The 26,596-nt window shown below is 60.3% G+C and overlaps 1 protein-coding gene across 1 annotated transcript in view; it reads left to right on the top strand.

Annotated features, from left to right (window-relative positions):
• The first annotated feature begins 13,085 nt into the window (after positions 1–13,085).
• The window catches only part of IQCA1 (IQ motif containing with AAA domain 1), a 156,388-nt gene continuing 142,877 nt past the window's right edge, over positions 13,086–26,596 (top strand). The window contains exons 1-3 of the mRNA XM_062202570.1: positions 13,086–13,164; positions 24,868–25,192; positions 25,701–25,820. Coding sequence (XP_062058554.1) covers positions 13,154–13,164; positions 24,868–25,192; positions 25,701–25,820 — 456 coding nt within the window. The 5' untranslated portion in view covers positions 13,086–13,153. The remainder of the gene's footprint in view (positions 13,165–24,867; positions 25,193–25,700; positions 25,821–26,596) is intronic.

Here is a 26,596-nt window from a genome sequence, read left to right as displayed (position 1 = left end):
CTGTTCACCTGTCTAACTGTAGCGGCCCTGCGAGCAGCCTCACCTCGAGCACCTGTTCTGGCCTGATGGCAGCGGCTCCACCGTGCCTGGAGAAGGCCTCAGGCAGAACCAGCCGGCAGGACCCTGGGGACAGCAGCAGCTCCTTCCTGCTACATGACGACAGCATCAGCCCTCACTACACACTGGATGTGCACTGGACTCTTGTTCTTTATGCACAGCATTGAAGTGAGTGCAGGACAATGAAGAAGCGAAACTCCAGTTGGAGAGGTGCTAAGTTGTTCAGGAGTGGGTGTGAGTACAGAGGGAACAAACGACCAGGCGGGTGTGTAAGAACCTACAGCAGACCAGGCGGGTGTGTGAGGACCTAGAGCAGACCAGATGGGTGTGTAAGGAGCTAGAGCAGACCAGGTGGGTGTGTGAGGACCTAGAGCAGACCAGGTAGGTGTGTGAGGACCTAGAGCAGACCAGGTGGGTGTGTGAGGACCTAGAGCAGACCAGGTGTGAGTGTGAGGACCTAGAGCAGACCAGGCGGGTGTGTGAGGACCTAGAGCAGACCAGGCGGGTGTGTGAGGACCTAGAGCAGACCAGGCGGGTGTGTGAGGACCTAGAGCAGACCAGGTGTGAGTGTGAGGACCTAGAGCAGACCAGGCGGGTGTGTGAGGACCTAGAGCAGACCAGGCGGGTGTGTGAGGACCTAGAGCAGACCAGGCGGGTGTGTGAGGACCTAGAGCAGACCAGGCGGGTGTGTGAGGACCTAGAGCAGACCAGGCGGGTGTGTGAGGACCTAGAGCAGACCAGGCGGGTGTGTGAGGACCTAGAGCAGACCAGGCGGGTGTGTGAGGACCTAGAGCAGACCAGGCGGGTGTGTGAGGACCTAGAGCAGACCAGGTGGGTGTGTAAGGACCTAGAGCAGACCAGGCGGGTGTGTAAGTACTGACAGCAGGAAGGTCTAATGGGACTTGGATGGTAAAGAGTGATGCATGCAGAGGGAGGCATCTGGCATGGGGTATTTTGCTGCATGCCTTGTGTGTCCACACACACACATATATGTACATGCCCATGTATGCACTTGTACCCACACATACACATGCATGTCCATGTGTCCCACATGCAAAGCAGCATTTGCTTTGCAGAGACCTCTCACATACATGACCCAGTCACTTGCCTAATCCAGTCACACGTTCCCCTCCCACGATGATCCAGTCACACATGTTCCCCTCCCTTGGTGATCCAGTCACACATGTTCCCCTCCCATGATGATCCAGTCACACATGTTCCCCTCCACGATGATCCAGTCACACATGATCCCCTCCATGATGATCCAGTCACACATGTTCCCCTCCACGATGATCCAGTCACACATGTTCCCCTCCACGATGATCCAGTCACACGTGATCCCCTCCCACGATGATCCAGTCACACATGTTCCCCTCCACGATGATCCAGTCACACATGATCTACTCCATGATGATCCAGTCACACATGATCCCCTCCATGATGATCCAGTCACACATGTTCCCCTCCACGATGATCCAGTCACACATGATCTACTCCATGATGATCCAGTCACACATGATCCCCTCCCACGATGATCCAGTCACACATGTTCCCCTCCCACAATGATCCAGTCACGCATGATCCCCTCCATGATGATCCAGTCACACATGATCCCCTCTCATGGTGATCCAGTCACATGTTCCCCTCCCATGATGATCCAGTCACACGTGATCCCCTCCCATGGTGATCCAGTCACACATGATCTACTCCCACGGTGATCCAGTCACACATGTTCCCCTCCCACAATGATCCAGTCACACATGATCCCCTCCCACGGTGATCCAGTCACACATGATCCCCTCCCATGGTGATCCAGTCACACATGATCCCCTCCCATGGTGATCCAGTCACACATGATCCCCTCCCACGGTGATCCAGTCACACATGATCCCTTCCCACAGTGATCCAGTCACACATGATCCCCTCCCACGGTGATCCAGTCACACATGATCTACTCCCACGCATGATCCAGTCACACATGATCCCTCCCCACAGTGATCCAGTCACACATGATCCCCTCCCACAGTGATCCAGTCACACATGATCCCCTCCCATGGTGATCCAGTCACATGTTCCCCTCCCATGATGATCCAGTCACACATGATCCCCTCCCACGGTGATCCAGTCACACATGATCTACTCCCACGGTGATCCAGTCACACATGTTCCCCTCCCACAATGATCCAGTCACACATGATCCCCTCCCATGGTGATCCAGTCACACATGATCCCCTCCCATGGTGATCCAGTCACACATGATCTACTCCCACGCATGATCCAGTCACACATGATCCCTTCCCACAGTGATCCAGTCACACATGATCCCCTCCCACGGTGATCCAGTCACACATGATCCCTTCCTACGATGATCCAGTCATAGCCGCAGCCTGGAGGAGCCGGGTTTCCTCCATCATCACCACTGTGTGGAGGGTGGCCACCAATCTATCTCCCAAGAATGCTGTTATTTTCTTTTATAAAATAAGTTTCACTCATTTATTTGAAAGTCAGAGTTCCAGGGAGACAGGGAGAGACAGAGAGAGCATGAGAACGTGAAATCTTCCATCTCTTGGTTCAGTCCTGAGATGGCTGGGCCTGGCTGAAGCCAGCAGCTGGGAGTTTTATCCAGGTCTCCCACGTGGGTGCAGGGGCCCAAGCACTCGTGCCATCTTCTGCTGCTTTCCCAGGCCACAGCAGGGAGCTGGATCAGCATGGAGCAGCTGGGACACGAACTGGTGCCCACAAGGGATGTTGGCATTGCAAGCAGTGGCTTTACGCACCATGCCACAACACCGGCCCCAAATGTTATTTTCTTTATCACAAATTCTGTATAGTTTTAACTACCTGATTCTGTAGAATTCCAAGACAGCTGCAAAGGCTGTCAGCCCACAGCAGACACACCTGTACAACCCCCACCCCCTAGGGTGCATGGGCCTGGGAGCAGGGTGATAGTCGTTCCCTAGACAAGACTCCGCCATGGCTAACCGGAGGGAGGTTCCCCCGTGGCTTGGCCTGTGTGAGCTGCTTGTTGAGTGAGGCCCACGTGGACAGCAAGGACCCAAGAACAGCTTCTAAGGCCCAGCAGCCACAGGGAACTGAGTGCTGTCAACAAGCGGCACAAGTTTGCAAGGAGAGAGAAGAGCCCAGCGGGTGCCCCGGTCCATCCTGGCAAGATCTCGGGCCAGGACTCCGGGCCACCAGCCCCCGGTGGACACCAGACGAGGGCTGTACAGGTCACTGGGCTGTGGCATCAGTGAGCCAACCACAGACATCAACAGCGGCATCTTCCTCGGCTTTGCTCAATTTCCCCGTTTTCTGTGCTTTTCCTTCACTCCTGACCACTTATGGTCTCCATTTGCCTGGATTCTGCGTCCCTGACATTGTCCAGTAGTAACAGAGCCTCCCAGTCACCGACACGGGAAGGTGGCGCTCGGTGACCCTAGGTCAGGCGCTCGTCCACTTCACCCAGGGCCGTGAAAGCAGCAGAAATAACGGGGATCTCACCCTGACTCTGGCTCCCCAAGAACAGACCTGTTTGCTTCTTTTTTTAACCAGAAATCCCTACATTTTTCTACATATGAATGTGAAGGTTTGATTGGACTGGTGACTGTCTCAGAGGGTCACATGGCCAGCATGTGGGGACAAGCCAGAGCCTGTTGCTGTGGCCAGACCCGTCCTCAGAGCTGGAGGATGCCAGGTGGCTGACCACCAGTGGGGACAGGTCGGGGAGACACAAGGTCAGCCCCCGCCCCCCGGCTTGCCACACCCTGTCCTGCTTGTCCTGTCTTCAGGCCTTGGGGCGCCCTCACTTCTTTTTTTGTCCATCCTGATGCCCTCTGAGAGGAATGTGGATGGCGGCTCCATATCCAAGAGGAAGCGCTCTCTGCTAGCGCCAGAGGTTAGGACTTTGCACATTGCAATGTCAAATCTCTCTGCACAGGAAACAGGAGGTGGACGCATGTGACTGGTAACATGCAGGTCTGGAATGGAGAACTGGACGGAGCAGTGATCAAACAGGAAAGAGTTAAACGGAATTACAATTTTGAGCACATACTATTCGTCTGCACTCTGACCTCACAGCATGGCGCCTCACGATCCGCTGCTCCTGCGGAATGATCTTCAGATTCTATCAGCTACAGTCCCGAGAAAGCCATTAGCGCTAAGATGGAGGCGCTGCCGCTTCTTGTTAACTGTGTGCTGCAGTTACCGCGTGTGCCATGAGGTCTCGGGGCAGCCAAGGCACGGACAGAACAGAAAATACTTGTGAAGCACGAAGTGGAAAGACAGATCGCTGGAGAAGAATCCATCTCCCAACGCCACAGAGTCCAAAAGCCCAAGGGGACGGCTTATGAAAACGAGTCCTGTCCGGCTCTCTCCTGAATCCATGGGTTTAAGACTATTCCTCCCCCATAATAACTCTGTTGCGTGCTCACAGTTACCAATCTCCTGTTTCCAGGCATTTTTCAGACAAGAGGCTGTGCAGGGTCTGAGAGAAGAGAAAGCAGAGGTGAGGGGATGCCACGCCCAAGTCCAGGGTGAAGACAGATTCTTATTTTCACTGTGCCCCAGCCCTGGCCTGGAGACTCTGATGCAGTCCAGCTACCCTGCTGTGAGCTGTGAGCCACCATGGAAAGGTCCACATGGGAAGACCACCTAGCCAAAGCCGGGGAATGCACGATGGCTCAGCCCAGTGGCTCAGCCACGTGAGTAGCCCGGAAGCAGAGTGTCCCCCTGCCAAGCCTTTGGATGACACCAGCTGACCCCTCAACTGCAGCTGTTGGGGTCCATCTAGGCAGAGGCACCCCACTAAGCTGTGCCTGGGTTCCTGGACACAGAAGCTTGGAGGTAATAGCCTGTGTTGTTTTAAGCCACAGGGTTTTCGGTTTTATGCAGCAATAGACAACCAATATGGGAGACAAACAAGAAAGAAAATGAATCAAACACAGGTCGTCTCTTTGAAAATACTAATAAAAATGATAAACTCATTAGTCAAGGCAAAAAATTAGAAAGCACAAACCAGAGACAGCAGGAACGAGCAAGGAGGTACCAGCACAGACCCTATAGATGTTAAAAATATAAGGCTGAACATTGTAAAGGATTTACTGTAATAAATTCCACAGCTTGCATGAAACGGTCTAATCACCCGATGAAACAAGCAACAAACAAAACAGACTAAGAAGTCGCAGAAAATCCACTGAATTTGCTTAAATGAAATCCTTCGCACAAAGAAAACTTCAAGTCCATCTCCTGAACATTTAAGGGAGAACTCATTGTACCTGGGATTTTAGAAAACACAAGACAAAGGAACACTTTCCAACTTACTTTGCACAGCCGACGAGGCTCTGGTAACTGACAGGCACTGACTTCAAGACTCACGGCCTTCAGAACGGTGCAGAAGCCCTCACTCTCTTCTCACAGTTGAGGAGCCTATGAAATGGGTAAGCTGCTGAGAGGACATTCCTTCTTCGTCGCTTTCCGTGAACTGTATGTTTTAAAAGTTACAGTTGTTGGGACCGGCACTGTGGTTAAGCCTCAGCCTGCAGCGCCGGCTCAAGTCCTGGCTGCTCCACTTCTGATCCAGCTCCCTGCTGATGGCCTGGGAAAGCAGTAGAAGATGACCCAGATGGGAGACTTAGAAGAAGCTCCTGGCTCCTGGCTTTGGATTGGCCTAGCCCCAGCCACTCTGGTCATTTGAGGAGTGAACTAGGGGATGGAAGACCTCTCTCTGTGCCTCCGTCTCTCTCTCTCTAACTCTGCCTCTCAAATAAATGAATCTTTCAAAAAAGTTATAGTTGCTATTATCATTTTTCTCTATATTCCATGCACTAGGATAACTAAAAAGTCTGCAACAGTTTTCCCCACATGGAAAATATAGGTGAACAACCCCACCCAGAACACATTAGACAGGTGCACGCCCCAGATGGCCTTGGCATTCAACCACGCCGTGATGGCAACAGGCCGCGCTGAGTTTTCTGAACAGGCCGTGGGTACCGACAGATGAGGTTTGGCATCACTCCGAGTGTCGGGACGGGCGAGGCCTTGTCTCAGGAAGCGTCACACTCCCAGGTATAAAGAGAACAGCGCGAGACGAGGAGGCAGACGCCTGGGAGACAGATGGAGGAGTGCGCGTGCCAGAAGGTTTCCTAACCTCTGTGCTGCCTGGCAGTGCCCGGGGAGAGGCTCCCGTCGCACCTTGCTCACGCAGCTCACGGCCCTCAATAACCTCCCGCAGGACCACCTGTGTCACTTTTGTCTTCTGAACAATGCAGCTGTCATTGCAGGGTTGTTTCCCTGCAAGCACTGGGAAAACAAAACAGCAAGAGGTGGGCTATGAAAGGCGAGCGGAACAGAACACAACAGAGACTGGGCAGACACACGTGTTGTTTACTGCGAAGCATGATCAAAATACAGGACAGCAGCATTTCTGAGCCGGGCTCAGGACTGAAGTTCTCAGTGGCCTGTGGAAACCACGCTGCCTTTAGAAGACAGCAGGTGTTAAAACAATGAGCAGTGACCTCCTCTGCATCGGGGTTACAAAAGCTGCCCTAGTGCTTGTGAAAAAACAGGATCATAATAAAGAACAACATCCTGCCTCTGGCCAGTTCCTCTCTATTTTTTTCTCACACTGGGTGGTTTTATTTATAGATAACAGAGGCAGTGAATAAGAACACACACACACACACACACACTGAGACGCGTTTCCAGGGGAAGTGATACCTGACGTAAGTGGCTCTAGTGTGTGTGTGTGCCCTCTGGAATTCCACCCAGCCTGTAACGTTCGGATTGCTCATATCCCTTTTACGTTAATTTACTCACATATTCCCAGCAAAAATCTATCACATTAGACACTTTCCAGGACAAACTATGCTTTGGGATGCTGCTGTGCAGTGGGGGGAGGGGCCGGGACCCACCGCTCAGCCTGCGGCTGCTGGGAGCGCCCGTGAGTGCCAGCGTGGAGCTGAGATTCATCGCCCGCACCCGAACCTCTGTGTGAGCAGATCTTTGACTCCTGGGTTATGTCCCAAGGTCTCCGTGAGCCCCCAGACTAGGACTGCTGCTAACTGAGCTGCGGACCTCCAGCTCACCCCAAGACCCCCGTGGGAGCCCAAGGGCTCACCTGCTTTGCAACCAGGTTGGCTCCACCTTGTGCCAAGGGCTTTCAACACGCACACATTATTCATTATGCCTTCTCATCACCACCCTCGGAGGCAAACAGAACCGCCCCTAACTGGACTCACCGTGGTCCGTGCAGCCTGCTCAGCGTCCAGTTAGGTCAGGGGTCCTGGAACGATTGTGAATCAACAAAACCCGTCCTCTGTTCAGTTCTGGTTTCACCTAAGTTACGCAAATGTAACCGGTTGAGCACTTCAGTCTCTTTCTGCAGGGACATAATATCAGACATCAAAAGCGGCACATTACAGCCGCTGAATACCTGACATGTTAACCACCCCTCTCGTGCGGAACGGCGTGGTAGGCTGAGCAGCACAGAGAACGTCTTCCATCTGAGTGCAGAGGAGGGAGCCTTTCAAGTGCTCGTGAACTCTGCACCTCCCGGCTTTCATCCAGCTGGCTTCACTCCCTTTCCGCGGGCCTACCTGAGGAGCAGTCAGGACTGCATCAAAGTCCACCGGCAACTTCCACGTCCCCGCCACTGTGCCTTGAAGTGCCCATCAAGTCACAGTAGTCCCCTGTCCCCAAACCCCAGCACGCGCGCTCGCGGACGGCTGAAGTGGCAGCCTCGTTACAAAGCTGAGCAAACTCATTTGGGAAAGATGCGGGGCCTTCCTCGGTGGGAGGGGGGGGGGGGAGGAGCACGGCCGGCCGTGCCACAAACAGAAGCAGCTGAAAGGCGCTTGGTGAACGAGACCCCGAGAACGCGGAACCCGTGAGCTGGATGCTCATCTCCAGACTAAGGACACAAGGCCATGCCACGCAGGTTTCCAGAACACGGCGATTTTTTTAAAGATTTATTAATTTGAAAGTGTCAAGAGAGAGAAGGGGAGACACAGACAGAGGGGTCTTCCCTCTGCTGAGTCACTTCTCAAGTGGCCACGATGGCCAGGGCTGAGCCGGGCAGCAGCCAAGAGCCAGGAGCTTCATCCAGGTCTCCCATACGGGGGGCAGGGCTTCAAGCACTTGGGCCATCCTCCACTGCCTTCCCGGGCCACAGCAGAGAGCTGGATCGGAAGTGGAGCAGCCGGGACGAGAACAGGCGCCCGTATGGGATGCCTGCGCTGCATGCGACAGCTTTACCAGCTGTGCCACACAAAGGCCCCAAACATGGGGATTTAAAACCCACACAAAGCACCACCTTACAATGCTTGCAGTGACACAGGGGACATTTTCTCACGATACAGAGAGAGACGCAGGTCCGGAAATTTCACTGGTGTGGATTCGAGTCACACTGTAGACAATGGAAGACCTGAAACTGATTGTTCCACCTGCCCGTCACTTTTCTCGCCGAAATTCAACGCCCGGTTTTGATGTTCGAGTGAGCCTGCAGCTTGTCATCTGTCTGAACGTGCTGAAACCTGTTACTGAGTTCCCAATGGAGGAACTGAAGGATCCGAGGAGGCCACGCAGCATCCAGCGACACCCATGGACCAGGCAGGTGCAGGCACACCCTCGGGAGCTGCGCGCAGGCGTACGGGAAGGGATGGCACACGTGATGCTGTCCAGCTCCCCACTGTGCTCTGGTCCCTGAGCGGACGTGCAGGCCTCCGGAAGCAGACCTGGGCAGAGAGAACCCTTGTCCAGAACCAGCACCACGGCCCACTGCCAAGGTGTAGACCCCGGGCGCATCCAGCTAGGGAGCATGCTTCCAACTCCTTCTTTCCGCCGGTGCTAAGTTCCCGCCTCCCTAAGTCAGGACACCTTCCCACAACCCTGGAAACCCTTCCAGCTGCTCTCCTGTCTTCTCCAAGCTTCCGCAGGTGGCCCAGACCCGGTTGTCCCGGTTCGGTACGTGTGGCTCCAGCTCCGGCCCCGGATTCTCTGCCTTTGGCGCCCACTCACCACGCTCTGCCTTCAGCTCGGTCACCGTCACGCCCTCCCCGCCAGGTACCCGACACGGACATCTCAGTCACCTGAGCCGCACCACACTCCCAGATGACAAGTTCTCCATCTCTCACATCTTCTTCCCTGTTCTGTCTCCTCTTCAAAGGAGTCCGGGTCCTGATGACGTCAGGTACAATACGTCCATTGCCACTTCAACCACCGAAGTGTATGGTTTAGTGGCACCTGTTATGTTCACGATGTTGTGTGGAGGCACTGGGCAGCACAGATCTCCCTTTACGACCTAACCCACCGCCCACGGGCCCCACCTCCCTACACCACCACGATGGCCATCAAACCCAACAGGAACTTCTGGGGGCACAGACTAACCACATTCAAACCCCAGCACAAAGCTAATGAGAAGACAGAATGAACGGATGGACTGCAGGACCCCTGGCATAAATACGGTATCAGGAAGTGAAACAACAGCCGAAGCTCCAGAGACACAATCAGAGAGTAGCTGGGCTGTTCCCCTGTGGTGGAAAGAGAAGGCCATGCCAAGATGGCCGCTGGCAACAGAAACTGCCTGGCAACAGGCTGTGATTGGATGGCTTGGGAAACTGCCTGGCAACAGGGTGTGATTGGTTAGGGCATAGACTGCCCCTTGACCAGATTGGCTGCCTTGGCTATATAAGCTGCTGTACCAACTGAAATAAACAAGTCTGCGGGCTGCTCACCTCTGGCCTGCTTTCACCCAACTCCCGGGGTCTGTGTGGTGACTCCGCACCTCTTGCCCCCACCACGCTCCTCCTCTCAGAACGAATCCACCTCAACATCCCCCTACCCTGCTTTACTGGGAGATCTGTTCCCGTCTCCGTGTGTTGGGTGTTGGGCTAATCTGCACAGCACGACTTGTATCGTGAGTCTCTGGGTTTCATCGTCAAGCGATGTATCTTCAGGCAGAGCTCACGGGTGGTGGGCAGGTGGACTGTTGCCTACACAACTACAGATACTGCCTCCTCCAAGTTGGCAGGGTCCTGACTGGGCTCCCAGCCCACCCCTCTGCCTCTCAGCCCAGGAAGACCACGTCGCTATACAACAGCTCCAAGGGGCCAGCGCCGTGGCATCACAGGTGAGACCACTGCCCACAACACCGCCTTCCCACATCAGAGCTCAGGTCCCAGCCCAGCTACTCCGCTTCCAATCCAGCTTCCTGCCAATGTGCCTGGCTGATGGCCCTGGAGTTTGCGCCCTGCCACCCATGGGGAGGGCAGGATGGATTCCCGGTTCCCGGCTTCCGTCTGGCCACGCTCTGCCCGGTGCAGCTATTCGGGGAGTGAAGCAGTAGAGGGACAATTCTCTCCTGCTCTCTCTCTGCCTCTGATGCTCGGACTTTCACATAAATGTTTAGAATTTTTTTTCCAAAAGTGTGGTCCATGGACCAGCACAAAACAAAAGTAAGTTTAAAAAGTAAAATAAAAAGTAAGTTAAAAGTAATGGCAGTGACAAAAGGAGATCCTTTTTCTATCTCAAAATGTCAGGCCTCAAGCTGCCCCAGACATTTTACGACCGTGAGGGGTTCGTCCAAAATCCTTCACTCGACAGCTCCAAAAATCAGACAGGCGGTGGCGGCTAAGCCTTGTGCCCCAGGAGCACCACCCTGACCCAGCCCCACTCTCTCGCCGAGGTCCAGAGTCTGGCTCACCCACGGATGGACGTGGGGCCTTCCACAGCCTGTCTGCCACCACGCCCTTCTGACAAGCACGCTGCACTCCCAGGGCGTTCCCACGTGGAACTATGAGCCCGAGGGAGGAGAGACTCCGGGGTCACACTGGAGAGACTGCCGGGTCACACCGGAGAGACTGCCGGGTCACACCGGAGAGAGACTCCCGGGTCACACCGGAGAGAGACTGCTGGGTCACACCGGAGAGAGACTCCCAGGTCACACCAGAGAGAGACTGCCAGGTCACACCGGAGAGACTGCCGGGTCACACCGGAGAGACTGCCGGGTCACACCGGAGAGAGACTCCCGGGTCACACCGGAGAGAGACTTTGGGTCACAGCGAGAGAGACCACTGGGTCACACCGGAGAGAGACCACTGGGTCACACCGGAGAGAGACCGCTGGGTCACACCGGAGAGACTCCCGGGTCACACCGGAGAGACTGCCAGGTCACACCGGAGAGACTCCCGGGTCACACCGGAGAGAGACCGCAGGGTCACACCGGAGAGACTGCCGGGTCACACCGGAGAGAGACTCCCGGGTCACACCGGAGAGACTCCCGGGTCACACCGGAGAGAGACTGCCGGGTCACACCGGAGAGAGACTTTGGGTCACAGCGGAGAGAGACCACTGGGTCACACCGGAGAGAGACCGCAGGGTCACACCGGAAGAGACTGCCGGGTCACACCGGAGAGAGACTCCCGGGTCACACTGGAGAGAGACCGCAGGGTCACACCGGAGAGAGACTCCCGGGTCACACCGGAGAGAGACTGCCGGGTCACACCGGAGAGAGACTCCCGGGTCACACCGGAGAGAGACTTTGGGTCACACCGGAGAGACTCCCGGGTCACACTGGAGAGAGACTCCCGGGTCACACCGGAGAGAGACTGCCGGGTCACACCGGAGAGACTCCTGGGTCACACCGGAGAGACTCCCGGGTCACACCGGAGAGAGACCGCAGGGTCACACCGGAGAGACTCCCGGGTCACAGCGGAGAGAGACCGCAGGGTCACACCGGAGAGAGACTTTGGGTCACACCGGAGAGACTCCCGGGTCACACCGGAGAGAGACTGCAGGGTCACACCGGACAGACTCCGGGTCACACCGGAGAGAGACTCCCGGGTCACACCGGAGAGACTCCCGGGTCACACCGGAGAGAGACTTTGGGTCACACCGGAGAGACTCCCGGGTCACACCGGAGAGAGACTCCCGGGTCACAGCGGAGAGAGACCGCCGGGTCACACCGGAGAGAGACTCCCGGGTCACAGCGGAGAGAGACCGCCGGGTCACACCGGACAGACTCCGGGTCACACCGTCCCCAGAACTCTGAACCCCAGTCCCTGTTCATGTGACGTCGGAAGCTGCCGGGGGCCAGTCGGGCCAGCCAGGTCGCCGCCTCTCTGCTGTCCGGGGTCCGGAACACAGGTTTTCTGATCCGCGGGTTTAACTCTCAGTTCAGAAACGTGGCCACGGCGCCTTCCCCAGCGACACCACCCCGTCCCTCATTGCCCAAAACTCCTGTGGGCGCAGCCCCTCCCAGCCAGGGCTCCAGCCGGATTCGGCCGGCTCAGGGCCTGGACCTCCCTGCCCCGTCTGCAGACCGTCCGTGACCGTCACTCGGTTTCCTCGGCCGTGGGGCGCCACTCCCACGCTCAGTCGCGGTCCTACATGTCCGCCCCGCGTCCACACCACGCGCGGAAAGCACCCGCTTCTTCCCCTGGCCCGCGCGGGAGCCCGTCCCCCCCTTCGTGGGCCCCGGGGTGGGGCGGTGTGCGTGCACCCACGGCGTCCGGGCCCCGCGCGTTTTGCTCGGCGAACCCCGCCCCGAGCTCCAGGGCCCCCCGGGCTGCCCTGCAGCGGGGCTCGGGACCCCGCAGGGCCCGGACGCCGCCCTCCTGAGACTTCTAGAAACTTCCCGCCGCGCCCGGGAGCATCTTAGCTCCGCGAGGCCGCGGACCTCCGCTCAGGACCGGCACGGACCTGCGCCCATTCCGTAGCCGGGAAGACTGAGGCCCGGGGCGGGTCCAGCAGGGGAGCGGGGCCGCGCGCACCCCTCTCCGCGGCGTCCCGCGCGGTTGCCAAGGAAACCGGAGGCGGCGGCGCAGGCGCAAAGCGCGCCGGGGGCGGGGGGCGTCCGCGAGGCCCCCGCGGAGCAGCACTGCGCACGCGTGGCGTCTCGGTTGCTAAGGCCGCCTCCGGCCGGCTCTGGTGGCCGCAGCGAGATTCGGACGCGGCGGGGAAGGAGAGAAGCCCGCGCTGTGTGCCTGCGCGCGCCTTTCCCTCCGGGCGTTCGTGCCGCTGCCGCAGCCCCGCACCCGGCGGCCGCCGCAGACCCCAGCAGGAGCTTCCCGGCGGGCGAGGGGAAGAGGGGAAGTAGCCAGCCATGTCGAACGCGTAAGTGGCGGGCCCCGGGCCGTGGCCGCGGGAGGGCGTGCCCGAGCCGGACGCCGGCCACCTGCGCCCCGCCCTCTCCCCCACCCCGGCCGCCTCCGCGCTCCTGGTGGCCTGAACCGCCTCGGTGCGAGCCGGGGTCCGAGGCCCGGGATATGGCTGCCCTGCACGCCGGCCGCGCCCTGCCCACCCCTGTGCGGCGGGGGGCGCCCCACCCCTACCGGGGGTCCCAGAGTCCGGTCCCGGAAGAGGCAGCGGCCGCGGTCGAGGGTCTGGGCCAGCGGGAGCTGACGCAGGTGCTAGCCCGGGAGCCCGGAACACCGCAAGCCTGCGGCCCGCAGCGCTGCCGTGCGGGGCTGGCCCGCGAAGACCCCTGCGCCCCGCTCTGGGGTGCCCTGCGGCCTCCCGGCCTGAGCGCCCGCTGGCGAACGCGCGGGGGCCTGGGCTGCCTGCCCTTGCGGGTTCCTGGGGAGGGGCCGGCGAGTGGGGGCTCCTTCGCTGCCTCCCGGACAGGGGCATCTCAGTATTTCCATTTTACGGACGGGAAAGCTAAGGCACAAAGAGGGAGGCTCGCGCCTCGTCTAGACGGCGCCATCAGGGGCCCTGGGTCCCGTGAGTTGTTTATTTAAAGGCAGAGACGGAGAGATGGATCCATCCATCCATCTTCCATCCGCTGGTTCGCTTCCCAGATGGCCACGCTGAAGCCAGGAGCCTGGACCTCCCTCCTGGCGCCCCCGTGGGTGGCAGGGGCCCAGGTACTTGGGCTGGTCCCTGTGCCCCCCCCCCCCCCCAGACGCGGTAGCAGGGACCCGGATCTGGCAGCACCACACGGTGGGGATGCTGGTGTGTCAGGTGCGGCTTTGGGCCTTGCCCTGCGGCAGCACAGCACCGGCCCCAGTGACCCCGGCCACAGCGGTCAGGGGCTGGGGGTGGGGAGCCTGGAAGTTGGGTTTGTGATCTGCGGAGGGGCAGGGGTCAGGGGGGAGGGAGGGGCAAGAAGGCAGTGGAGCGTCCGGGTCTTTGAGTCCAGGAAGGAGGACCAATGGGACACGCAAACAGCACGGCCGTTGGACACGTGTTTGTGACACGGAGTGAGGACAGGTGGGACAAGGGACGGGACCCCCGCGAGAGGTGGGGGGAGAGGAGACACCTGGGGAGGAAGACGCCAAATCGGGCGGAGAAGGAAATGGTGCTCTCGGAGAGGGGGGCTCGCTCCAGAGCTGCGGGGACGCGCAGGACAGGACCAGGAGCCGCCATGTGGCCTCGCGGAGCTGGTCAGCGGACCATGGCGCGGGAAGATCCGCCAGCGGACTGCGGGGAGCCCTCTCCAGGGGCTTGGCTGCAAAGGAAAGACCGGGGTGGCAGAGGCCGAGGGTCCTGGACAGACGCCTTCCCAAGGCAGGACACAATAGTGTGTTTGTTTGCGGAAGGAAATGGCCAGTGTGAGGCAGAGGACACGGAGGAGGAGGGGACTTGGGAGGAGGAGGAGGGGGAGGAGGAGGAGGAGGGGACCTGGGAGGAGGGGGGGGGACCTGGGAGGAGGAGGAGGAGGAGGGGACCAGGGAGGAGGGGGAGGAGGAGGGAGAGGAGGAGGAGGGGACCTGGGAGGAGGAGGAGGAGGAGGAGGGGACCTGGGAGGAGGGGGGGGACCTGGGAGGAGGAGGAGGAGGGGACCTGGGAGGAGAGGAGGAGGAGGAGGAGGGGACCTGGGAGGAGGAGGGGGAGGAGGAGGAGGGGACCTGGGAGGAGGAGGAAGAGGAGGGGACCAGGGAGGAGGGGACCAGGGAGGAGGGGGAGGAGGGGACCTGGGAGGAGGAGGAGGAGGAGGGGACCTGGGAGGAGGTGGAGGAGGAGGAGGAGGAGGGGACCTGGGAGGAGGAGGAGGAGGAGGGGACCTGGGAGGAGGTGGAGGAGGAGGAGGAGGAGGGGACCTGGGAGGAGGAGGAGAAGGGGGAGGAGGGGACCTGGGAGGAGGAGGAGGAGGGGGAGGAGGGGACCTGGGAGGAGGAGGAGGAGGAGGGGGAGGAGGGGACCTGGGAGGAGGAGGAGGAGGAGGGGGAGGGGGAGGAGGAGGAAGAGGGGACCTGGGGGGGGGGGGGACCTGGGAGGAGGAGGAGGAGGAGGAGGAGGAGGGGGAGGAGGGGACCTGGGAGGAGGAGGAGGAGGGGACCTGGGAGCAGGAGGAGGATGAGGAGGAGGGGGAGGAGGGGACCTGGGAGGAGGAGGGGGAGGAGGGGACCTGGGAGGAGGAGGAGGAGGAGGGGACCTGGGAGGAGGAGGAGGAGGAGGAGGAGGGGACCTGGGAGGAGGAGGAGGAGGGGACCTGGGAGGAGGAGGAGGGGACCTGGGAGCAGGAGGAGGAGGAGGAGGAGGGGGAGGAGGGGACCTGGGAGCAGGAGGAGGAGGAGGAGGAGGGGGAGGAGGGGACCTGGGAGGAGGAGGAGGGGGAGGGGGAGGAGGAGGAGGAGGGGACCTGGGAGGAGGGGGGGGACCTGGGAGGAGGAGGAGGAGGAGGAGGAGGGGACCAGGGAGGAGGGGGAGGAGGAGGGAGAGGAGGAGGAGGAGGAGGGGACCTGGGAGGAGGAGGAGGAGGGGACCTGGGAGGAGGAGGAGGAGGAGGGGACCTGGGAGGAGGAGGAGGAGGAGGAGGAGGGGACCTGGGAGGAGGGGGAGGAGGAGGAGGGGACCTGGGAGGAGGAGGAGGAGGAGGAGGAGGAGGGGGAGGAGGGGACCTGGGAGGAGGAGGAGGAGGGGACCTGGGAGCAGGAGGAGGATGAGGAGGAGGGGGAGGAGGGGACCTGGGAGGAGGAGGGGGAGGAGGGGACCTGGGAGGAGGAGGAGGAGGAGGGGACCTGGGAGGAGGAGGAGGAGGAGGAGGAGGGGACCTGGGAGGAGGAGGAGGAGGGGACCTGGGAGGAGGAGGAGGGGACCTGGGAGCAGGAGGAGGAGGAGGAGGAGGGGGAGGAGGGGACCTGGGAGCAGGAGGAGGAGGAGGAGGAGGGGGAGGAGGGGACCTGGGAGGAGGAGGAGGGGGAGGGGGAGGAGGAGGAGGAGGGGACCTGGGAGGAGGGGGGGGACCTGGGAGGAGGAGGAGGAGGAGGAGGAGGGGACCAGGGAGGAGGGGGAGGAGGAGGGAGAGGAGGAGGAGGAGGAGGGGACCTGGGAGGAGGAGGAGGAGGGGACCTGGGAGGAGGAGGAGGAGGAGGGGACCTGGGAGGAGGAGGAGGAGGAGGAGGAGGGGACCTGGGAGGAGGGGGAGGAGGAGGAGGGGACCTGGGAGGAGGAGGAGGAGGGGACCTGGGAGCAGGAGGAGGAGGGGGGGGAGGAGGGGACCTGGGAGGAGGGGGAGGAGGAGGAGGGGACCTGGGAGGAGGAGGAGGAGGGGACCTGGGAGCAGGAGGAGGAGGGGGGGGAGGAGGGGACCTGGGAGGAGGAGGAGGAGGGGGAGGAGGGGACCTGGGAGGAGGAGGGGGAGGAGGGGACCTGGGAGGAGGAGGAGGAGGGGGGGGGGAGGGGACCTGGGAGGAGGAGGAGGGGACCTGGAGGAGGAGGAGGAGACCTGGAGGAGGAGGAGGAGGGGACTGGGGGGAGGAAGAGGAGACCTGGAGGAGGAGGAGGAGGAGGGGACCTGGAGGAGGGGGGGGGGACCTAGGAGGAGGAGGAGGGGACCTGGAGGAGTCCTTGATGTGAGTGCCTGGGGCCCGGCGGGGGCTCAGCATCAGCACCAGGGACAGGTGGGAGGGCAGAGGCTGCACTGGTCTGGGTGGCTGCTGGGAGCTCAGGGCAGTGGTGTGAGCACCTGTGCCGTGGGATTGGACGGGCGAGGGGGCCTGGGATTTGCATGAAGGGCAAAGAGGCCACTTGACCCAGCGCCACAGCCAGGGTCAGGAGGGCTGGGAGCGGCAGGCGGAGGGCAGGGGGTGTTCCGGAGCGGGGAGAGCCCAGAGGACGCTGCAGGAAGCAGAAGGCTTTGTGGTGATTGGGACAGCTTGGAGGGCACCCCCCCCCCCCCCCCGGGCAGTGCTCAGGTCCCCGCAGGAAGCACCAGGTACCTGTGCTCCCAACCGCCCTCTGTGGTGAGTTAGCACCAGGTCCCCAGGCCCACCCTCCCTGGGGAGAGTTAGCACCGGGTCCCCGGGCCGCCCTCCGTGGGGAGAGTTAGCACCAGGTCCCCAGGCCTGCCCTCCCTGGGGAGAGTTAGCACCGGGTCCCCGGGCCGCCCTCCGTGGGGAGAGTTAGCACCAGGTCCCCAGGCCTGCCCTCCCTGGGGAGAGTTAGCACTGGGTCCCTGGGGAGAGTTAGCACCAGATCCCCAGGCCGCCCTCCGTGGGGAGAGTTAACACCAGGTCCCCAGGCCGCCCTCCGTGGGGAGAGTTAACACCAGGTCCCCGGGCCGCCCTCCATGGGGAGAATTAGCGCTGGGTCCCCAGGCCTGCCCTCCCTGGGGAGAGTTAGCACTGGGTCCCTGGGGAGAGTTAGCACCGGGTCCCCAGGCCACCCCCTATGGGGAGAGTTAGCACCAGGTCCCCGGGCCGCCCTCCGTAGGGAGAGTTAGCACCAGGTCCCCAGGCCTGCCCTCCCTGGGGAGAGTTAGCACTGGGTCCCTGGGGAGAGTTAGCACCGGGTCCCCGGGCCGCCCTCCGTGGGGAGAACTAGCCGTCTGTAGAAGCCTGGTCTTCCTCCGCTGTCGGGTCCAGTCCCCTCCACCCACAGCCCCTGGAACATCTGTGGCTCAGGTCTGGAAGCAGTCACGCACTCCTACAAAGCGCCGAGCAGCCTCAGGGACCAAACCCGGCCTTCGCTCACCGGGCTCCCAGACTCCCTGGGGGTGTGTGGGCGCTGTCATCTCCCACCCAGCCGCTGGGTGGCCTGGTGGAGGTCAGGGGCCTGCAGGCTGAGCTGCTGCAGGAGGCGGCGTCTGTGGTCAACTCACCACGCCTGTGCCTTTGGCGCCCACCTTCCAATACCCACGGACATAAGAACCCACGTCCACACCCACACCGAACAGCAGTGCCTACAGTGCGTGAGGGACCCAATGTCCACATCCGAGGAGCGGATGGAGACACAAAAGATGTAGTATGTGTGCATTGGAGGACAGCCGCACCGAGAGCTGGAGCTCTGATCCCTGCTGCGACCTGCGGGCTTTAGACTCCTGGCGAGAGGAGGCGGCCACTGGGGCCACCTGTCACACCAGCCCGTTCACAGGCAGCGCCCCGTTTGCCGTGGTCTGACCTAGGGGTTTCCGACTGTTTATGGGGGAAAAAGAAGCGTGTGTTCCACAGAAACTGGATCTTGAACTTGGTCTTTCCCCGGGCAAGCGGCATGCAGCGGAGTGTCCCGGGCCCTGGGCAGTGCGGTGAGCCCCGCGGCCGGGAGCGGAAGTGACCAGGGCTGTGGCATGCACTGTTTGCTGAGCTGTGGCGTCAGGTGGCTTAGATACACTGAAGACATTTTCAGGCGTGGTTTCAGTCCGTGGTGGGTTGAACTTGACGTAGCCAGATAAACAGCTGGGCAGTGTCTTTGCGTGTCATGAGATGGAGAACATTTGGGACCCGCGGCCTATGAAGTCATTTGGCCTGGCCCTGCCAAGGCAACCTCAGGCAAGACTTGAAATTTAATATATCCACAGCGCGCTGATTTTTAGGTCGGTAATTTTGTGTGGCCTCGAGTGCTGTGATGACGATCCAAGTGACCCCTGGCAGCAGAAGGCTCCCCACCCTTGAAAATAGATGCAGAAATCCAATTAGCAGTTGCCAAGGGTGGGGAGGGCTGGGGCTGGGGAGCGACCGCGCCAGGTCTCTCTGGGGGTGATGGAAGCAGTCTGGAATTAGTGCTGATGGGCGCGCAGCTCAGCAAACACGCTGAAAACCAGGGCCGTGCGCCTGGAGGGGGGGGCTTGGCGCCATGTGCGCTAGGTACAGCGGCCCCGAAGCCCTCACCAAGACGTCTCGCCGCGTGCCTGTCCCACGTTGTCCTCACAGACACCTGCTGTGGTGGGGGGTGCCGAGGCTGTGGGGTGGCCAGAGGCGGGGCTCACACCCAGACTGGCCCCTAGAGGGAGGGGTCTCCAGGGGCTGGTGTGGCCCAGCTGGGGTGGTCAGGTCCCTGCAGTCCAGCAAGAGATGCGCTGGTGGGTGGTGGCTGTGGTCACAGCAGGGGTGCTAGAAGGCAGGGAGCCAGAGACCATGCCTCGGAGAGAGGGGCTCCCAGCCCCTAGGAAGCAGGGGAAGACGCAGCACCCAGGCGCTCCCCAGCCGCGGACAGCGCCCTGCCTGCCCTCCCCAGTCTGCAGTCCCTGGAAACCCAGAGGTGGGGAAGAGGCTGCAGCTCCAAGGGCAGGACCTGGCCAGCGCCCGCCCCGGGGCTGTCTCTGCTGAGAAGTTCCAGGTCGGGGTCAGCTCTGCCCTGCCGCCGGGGCTTCCTGCCGCTTTGAAACCCTGCCTGACCTGGGGCAGCACGACTCTGCCCAGGGCGGAATCGACCTTGAGCGCCAGGTGTGCCCCATCCCGCCAGGCCCCCGTGGAAGCTGGAGTCTCCCTGCTCTTGGTGGGTTTGGGTCTTCCCGGTGGGGGTCCTGTCATTCCACATGCAGACTTCCCGGGAGGGTGGGCGGAGATAAATGTCGGGCAGGCCCCTAGGGTACCTTCATCTTTTTTATCTACCTGTTCTCCCACATTGAAACATCACACCTGGATCTGCTGTCGTCTCCAGTCTGTTTGGGCCGTGTTCTTGGTAACGTCCGCTCTGCAGGTCACTCGCAGGGGCGCGGGCTCTCTCTTGTCGTTTGGGGCAGAAGCACATTCTGCCTCCTGCTTTTCTCACTTGCTGCATTCTAGAATTCTCTTCAGCGGCCGCCGACTCCCACCCTGTTCATTGGTGTTATGCGTGAGGTGTCTGCACGTGGCTTTGTGGGCTTGGGCTGAGCGCCGCAGCTTTGCTGTGCTGAGGGACGCGTGGGTTCGGATTTCCTGGGATTTCACGCACGCAGTGGTACTGGCGTGTTTTGCGTTGGTCCCCTGCACAGCTCCCTGGTTCTCTTTCTCTCTCTCTGGAGGGGTGTTCCTCGCATTTCTGCATTGAAGAGGTTGGAGCATTTGCTCCTCGGTGTTTGGTGTTTTGCCCAAGCCTGTCCTGCTGCGTGTGCCGTAGCCAGCAGTGGGCATCACGGCTGAGCAGGTTAAGCCAGCACTTACTATGCCCGTTCGCTATCTGAGTGCCAGTGGAGTCTTGGTTGCTCCTCTTCCTGTCCAGCTCCCTGCCAGTGCACCTGGGAAGGCAGCAGATGATGACCCATGTATTTGGGCCATTGCCACCCACATGGGAGACCCAGATGGAGCTCCAGGCTGCAACCCTGGCTGTTGCTGGCATTTGGGGAGTAAACCAGTGGATAGAAGATCACTTTTGGGGCTGGCACTGTGGCATAGACAGTTTAGCCTCCACCTGTAGTATTGGTGTCTCATATGGGCTCCAGTTGGAGTCCTGGCTGCTCCACTTCCAATCCAGCTCCCTGCTTATGCGCCTGGGAAAGCAGCAGAGGATGGTCTAAGTACTTGGGCCCCTGCACCCGTGTGGGAGACCTGAAAGAAGCTCCTGGCTCCTGGCTTCTGCCTGGCCCACCTGTGGCCATTGTGACCATTTGGAGTGAACCAGCAGAGGGAAGATCTCTCCCTGTAACTGTGCCTTTCAAAGAAATAAATAATAAATTTTAAAAAATCATGTCAGTCTGCCTTTCAAATAAGTGAGTGAGAAAATAAACAATAAACCTTTCTTTAAAAGTGCATTGAGCACCCCCCTTGGCAACTGTGGAAATGGGCCCCCGTTTTCTGTTCTGTCGGCGCAGGTGGTCACGCTGGGCTTCGTGGGGAGCTACAGGCGCTCCTGGGTGAGCCCTCCCGGTTCCCTTTGATCTGACACTGTGTTCTGCTTGCTAAGTGGAATTTCCACTCAGCTCTACGCCAGATCTGCCCGTGCTTTCCCCCTTTAGTGTTACCCTGCCAGGCCCAGCCCCCAGCCGTGGTCCATCCCCACGACCCTGGGAGCACCTGTCCCCGTTGGTGGGTGGCGCTCCTGCCCCCTCTGCGGTCCAGGTGACCGTCCCTTCTCGGATTCCAGTAGTGCGGGTTCTGGTAAACCAGCGCCGTGCCCAGCTCCTTGGGCCCCTTCACAGTCCTGCAGGCAGGGCGGAGAGAGCCCCCTTGCTGCTGTGCAGGGCCCGCCTGGCCCCCGGGAGCTGCTCTCATGCCCCCATGGCCCTCCCCCGTTTGCCTGTCCTTGAGGCAGAGCCGGCCCAGGGCTGCCGGACGCTGGGGGGCGCTGGGGGCTCTGAAGAGGCGTCAGGTGTGTCGCGTTCCTTGTGTGTGTTCTTTTGCGGGATGTGGTGACCGTTGGCCCTGGTCAGAGACACGGGTGACCAGTCCGGGGGTTCGGCCAGGGCTGCGATGCCCAGGGCCTCCGTGGAGGCTGGGTTCTGAGCAGTAGTGTTCTCTTTACGTAATAGGGTCATGCTGCAGGGTGCTCCTCTGTGAGCACACCTTCTCGGTTTTGCTAAGTTTTGGAAACCCCAGTGCCAGGGTCAGAAAGGGGTGCCCGAGACAGCAGCTCGCTCCACGGGGTGCTGAGGGCAGGGAGCGCGTCTTGTGGGGTGCTGAGGGCAGGGAGCGCGTCTTGCGGTGTCGTCCCTCTCGTCTGGACCTCTTTGGGTGTGGCTCCTCCTTCCCGTCGTCTTTCTTCTTGATGGGCAGGAAGAGGTCAGGCGGAGACCCGGAGGCGGTCAGATTGACTGTTCAGAGTGCGAATTCTGGTGCTGACCGCTGAGTGGGGAATCCTGCTTTGGAAGAGGAGGATTTCCGGCAGTGGCTTCTCCATGCCTGTCGCCTCGCCGGTAGACGGGGTGGTTGCCGTTACCCACGTGGAGGTTGTGTTGTGGGATCGCGGGAGCGACTGTAGGTAAAACCTTTAGAACAGTGACTGACGATGTGTAAATTCAAGGGACTGTCAGCTCCGGCCTCGTCAAGGGTTGTTCCCCTGAGGATTGCGACTCTAATTCTTGGCCAGGAGGGTGAGGCAAGCGCCTGGCCATTGCTCCAGTGATCGGCTGTGACTGTTTGTCCCCCAGGTGGGCGGGGCTAGGGGAGGCTGGGGATTTGTCCCCATGGTGGGTGGAGCTGAGGAAGGCTGGGGATTTGTCCCCAGGGTGGGCGGGGCTGAGGAAGACTGAGGATTTGTCCCCCAGAGTGGGCGGGGCTGAGGAAGGCTGTGGATTTGTCCCCCAGGGTGGGTGGGGCTGAGGAGGGCTGGGGATTTGTCCCTCAGGTGGGAGGGGCTGAGGAGGGCTGGGGATTTGTCCCCCAGGGTGGGCGGGGCTAGGGAGTGGCAGCAGGTGGTGCCTAAGCAGGGGAGGTTTAGGGTGAGGGTTGAGTGGGAATCTTTGTCCCTACTTCCTCCTGAGTTGCCTCAGGCTGCAGTAAAGAACTTAAGAGGCTCAGACCTGCAAGGCAGAGAGGATATTTGAGCGTCTGACCAGAGATGTGGAGAACAGAGGGAGGGCGTGCACTTCCGTGCTCAGTCAGGACCTGGACGCCCGCCTCCCCTGTCACAGGGCTGCCTGGAGCCCCAGCTCCCTGCTGGGGTGCACCTGGGCGGCAGCAGGTGGTGGCGCACGTGCACCTGGGAGACCCACACAGTCAGCCTGGCTCGGCCCGGGCTATCGCAGGCTTTCGGGGACTGAACCAGTGGATGAAAGATCTCTCTGTCTCTCTGCTTTTCAAACAAAGTGAAAATTGACTTAATTCATTAAAAAATTTAAAAGAGAAGATAGGAGGGAGAGCAGGTGTGGATGAGCGGAGGTAGAACCAGGGCAGAGCTGGGCCTGGGATGAGGGGAGGGGGGCACAGTCCTGCCGGGGGGCTACAAGTGGAGGAGTCATTGTCCCCCACTGTTCGGGGTTGAGACCGCCGACGTCTTGCACCCCAGGGAGAAAGGAGCCAAGGTGCTCCCAGCCCCGCAGAGGGTGGCACGGCCAGGCCAGCTGGGCGCGGGGATGCTGGGAGCGAGAGCCAGGCTGGTGGCCAGGAGGAGGGGACAGTTCTTGGCCAGCTCGGCCCCCTCCCTGTGCAGCCAGGGAGGGGGTTGCCCTTGTCCCTTAGCTGAGGGGACAATGGTGCAGAGAGACGCCAACATTGCAGGTCTCCCTCATCCCAAGGGAAGCAGCGGTGCCAGCCCTGCACAACCACCCCGTGGAAGCCCCTTCCCAGACACTCTGTCGAAATTCCTCACATGGTGGGGGGGTGTCAGTGCTTATCTCCGTAAGGGTCCCGGCAGGAGAGCGGCTCCCAGTAATGAAAGCCCCAAGACAGAGGTGCGGGCAGCGTCCGGGGAAGCCAGCAGGGATGGCTTCAGGGCTCTGCCACCCGGAGCCGGCAGTGGGTGCACCTGTGGCTTCGCTGCCCCACCCCGGGGAGCACGGGAGCCGTCCCTGCCATCCACGGTTCCCTGCTGTGGTCAGGTCTGGCCGTCAGCCAGGGAAAGGAAGGGAGAGAGCCATACGATAAGATGTGTGTGTGTGAGAGAGAGAGAGGGAGAGAGGGAGAGAGAGAGAGAGGGAACATTCACGTAACCTTGACGCCACTAACACTGTCGGAGTTGTGTGGTTGGTGGCTGGTTAATCTTACTGCACCTGACTTCTGTGTCGTACATTAGCCATTGTCACAGCTGTGTGTGACAAGGGCAGGACGTGGAATCCTCGGGTACAGGGTCTCGTGCTGCCCACAGACAGGGCATCTGCTGGGCGTGTGGCAGCGTCTCCCTGAGAGTCGGGCACTGTTCCTCCATCACACTCCTCTCCTGCTCCCTGGCTCTGTGTCTGCTGACCCAGCCCACTGGAGGACGCAGGCCATCAGCCCACTGGAGGACGCAGGCCATCAGCCCACTGGAGGGACACAGGCCATCAGCCCACTGGAGGATGCAGGCCATCAGCCCACTGGAGGGACACAGGCCATCAGCCCACTGGAGGGACACAGGCCATCAGCCCTCTGGAGGGACACAGGCCATCAGCCCACTGGAGGACGCAGGCCATCAGCCCACTGGAGGGACACAGGCCATACTAGGTTGTGATTCTGGGGCTGGAGGTTTTGCCTTTGGCTGAGTTCATCCACTCATTTTTCATGGCTGTGTAATATCCATCGGCAAGTACACTACCATGTATTTATCCGTTCTCTCCTTAATGGATGTGTGAGTTATCTCCACGGTTTGGCTATTATAAAAAATACTGCTGTGTTCAGTCTCGGGGCATAGTTACAAGAGCTCCTCTAGGGTCCAACTGATCCATCACAGGGCGTGCTCAAGTTCAGCTTTGCATTGTTCCAACTAGCACTCCACCAACGGCACGCATGGGCCAATCGGTTGATTACTCCAGATACCAACAACTTCGTCGTGTAAGTGGGTATGTTCAATGCTGGCGTCACAGGTATATTCAGGAACAACTAAAACTTCTAGAGCGAAGGCTGTCTAAGCTGTTTATTTGATGGCAATAGCAGCGGCCATACCCAAAACCACACGTGCACCAAACCAGGACATGAATTGAGCCACGTGCGTGCTCTCGGCTCCCCCTCCCTCCCCGTTGTATCTTCGCGTGCCAGGTGTCCTGCGTGCGTGCTTTCCAGAGTGACTTAGATTTGCTGCTTCTCCCCCGTGCCCGTCTCCCCTCAGGATGTATAATAAGATGTGGCACCAGACCCAGGATGCCCTCAGTTCCTTGCTTCACAAGGAGTCTCAGAAGACGGCGGAGCCGCAGAGCAACCCGGTGCTGATCTTCCAGATGTTAGCCACCTTCTACATCAAGTACGTGCAGATCTTCGGGAACCTGGAGAACATCTACGACCAGGTCGTCCACCCGCAGAAGCGCATTCTGATCCGCAGGGTGCTGGACGGCGTGATGGGCCGCGTCCTGGAGCTCAAGAACGAGATGGTGGAGTTGGAGCTCACCGAGTTCCACTATTTTGACGACATCTTGCAGGATCTGAAGTTGGCACCCGTACGTACGCGGCTGGGGTTTGCGCCGAGTTTTGTTGTGCAGGCAGACTTTCTGGACGGGCTCGCTGGCTGCTGGGTGGCCTGAGGCTTCAGCCATCCCTCAAGGGCACCACGCCACCACGGTCAAGGTGTGGGCCCCTCAGTGTGGGGCGCGCAGGCCCTGGGGTCTTCCTGACACCATGGCATCTGCCCAGGACTGACAGGACAGGGTACTGGACCCTGTCGCAAACATCCCACAGCACCCCCACCCTGGGCTTCCGTAGCAGCACCCCTACCCTGTGTGTCCGTGGGAAATAATCGTGGCATGGTTGAGGCCTCATTGATAGAAACTGCCATCATGATTAAAACCAGGGACAGGAGCGTGACGCTGCCCTTGGCTGTGTCCGTGTCTGCCCCCGGGTGCGAGCCTCGCGTCCCCTCCGTGACGGCGGGAGGAGGGCCAGTGCCTGACGTGCAGTCCGTGTGTATTTTAAGTGGTCTGAGTCCTGCTTGTTCTTTCTCTTCTCCAGCAACAACTAGATATTCCCATCCCCAAGTACTTTCTGAAGGAGAAGTTGGAGGTGATAAAAGGAAGAGAGAAAATCCTTGCTCAGATATTAGCCAGCTGTGGCCTGGACGCCGCCGACGTGGTTTGTATCTCCTGTTGGCAAACATTTCCTAGTCGCTAGAACCGCTCTCGGCTGCTGCTTGCCGGGCGAGAGACGCTGGGTCACTCTCGGCGTGAGGAGCGAGGCGCCCGTCCCTGCTCGGGCCGTCCTAGCCCGTCCACAGGAAGTCGCGTACTGTTAGCCAGTGTTCCTGGTGCCGCGTGGATTGCTGTCTCTTAGACTGAGTTCACTCTCTCTCTCGGTTCTGTTGGACTTTCCTTCACCTCACTCAAGGTAGCAGCTCAGAGCCGTTCTTACGTAGCTCTTAGGTGCCGGCCTGGCTTAGCAACTTGAAAATGAGTGCCCTTTCTAAAACCGACGATTGACGTTGCTTGAAGCTGAGTGACCGAGGAGGACTGTGGGGCCAAGGAGGACACCTCCTGAAAGTCCCTGCCCCCAGCCGGTTCTCTCTGTGGCCCCTGCCTCCGGGCCCCAGAACCCGTGCGGCTGCCCCTTCTTCCTGTTGGCCCTGACTCTCCTTCCCGGCTCCTGGTCCGTGCATCTCTTTCCCGTGCAGCCTCCTGGGGGGAGGGGGGCATCCTTTCCACGTGGCACTGCCCAGCCAGCCTCTGCCGGCTCCGCCTACAGTTCAGGGCCCCCTCACTGCCCGCGGTCTGAGCGTTCCACTCCCTGGCTGGTCCTCACGGCCCAAGCAGGAGTGCAGAATTGGCCGTCACAGGGGGCACCCCAGAGCGAAGGGCCACTGGTGGTGACGGCAGGTGCAGAATGGGGTGCCCAGGGAGCGGGACGGATGGCAT

This window comes from Lepus europaeus, chromosome 1, assembly GCF_033115175.1.
Source record: "Lepus europaeus isolate LE1 chromosome 1, mLepTim1.pri, whole genome shotgun sequence".
Lineage (NCBI taxonomy): Eukaryota > Metazoa > Chordata > Mammalia > Lagomorpha > Leporidae > Lepus > Lepus europaeus.
Note: the sequence above shows the minus strand (reverse complement) of the source record. Positions and strands in the feature narration are given on the sequence as shown.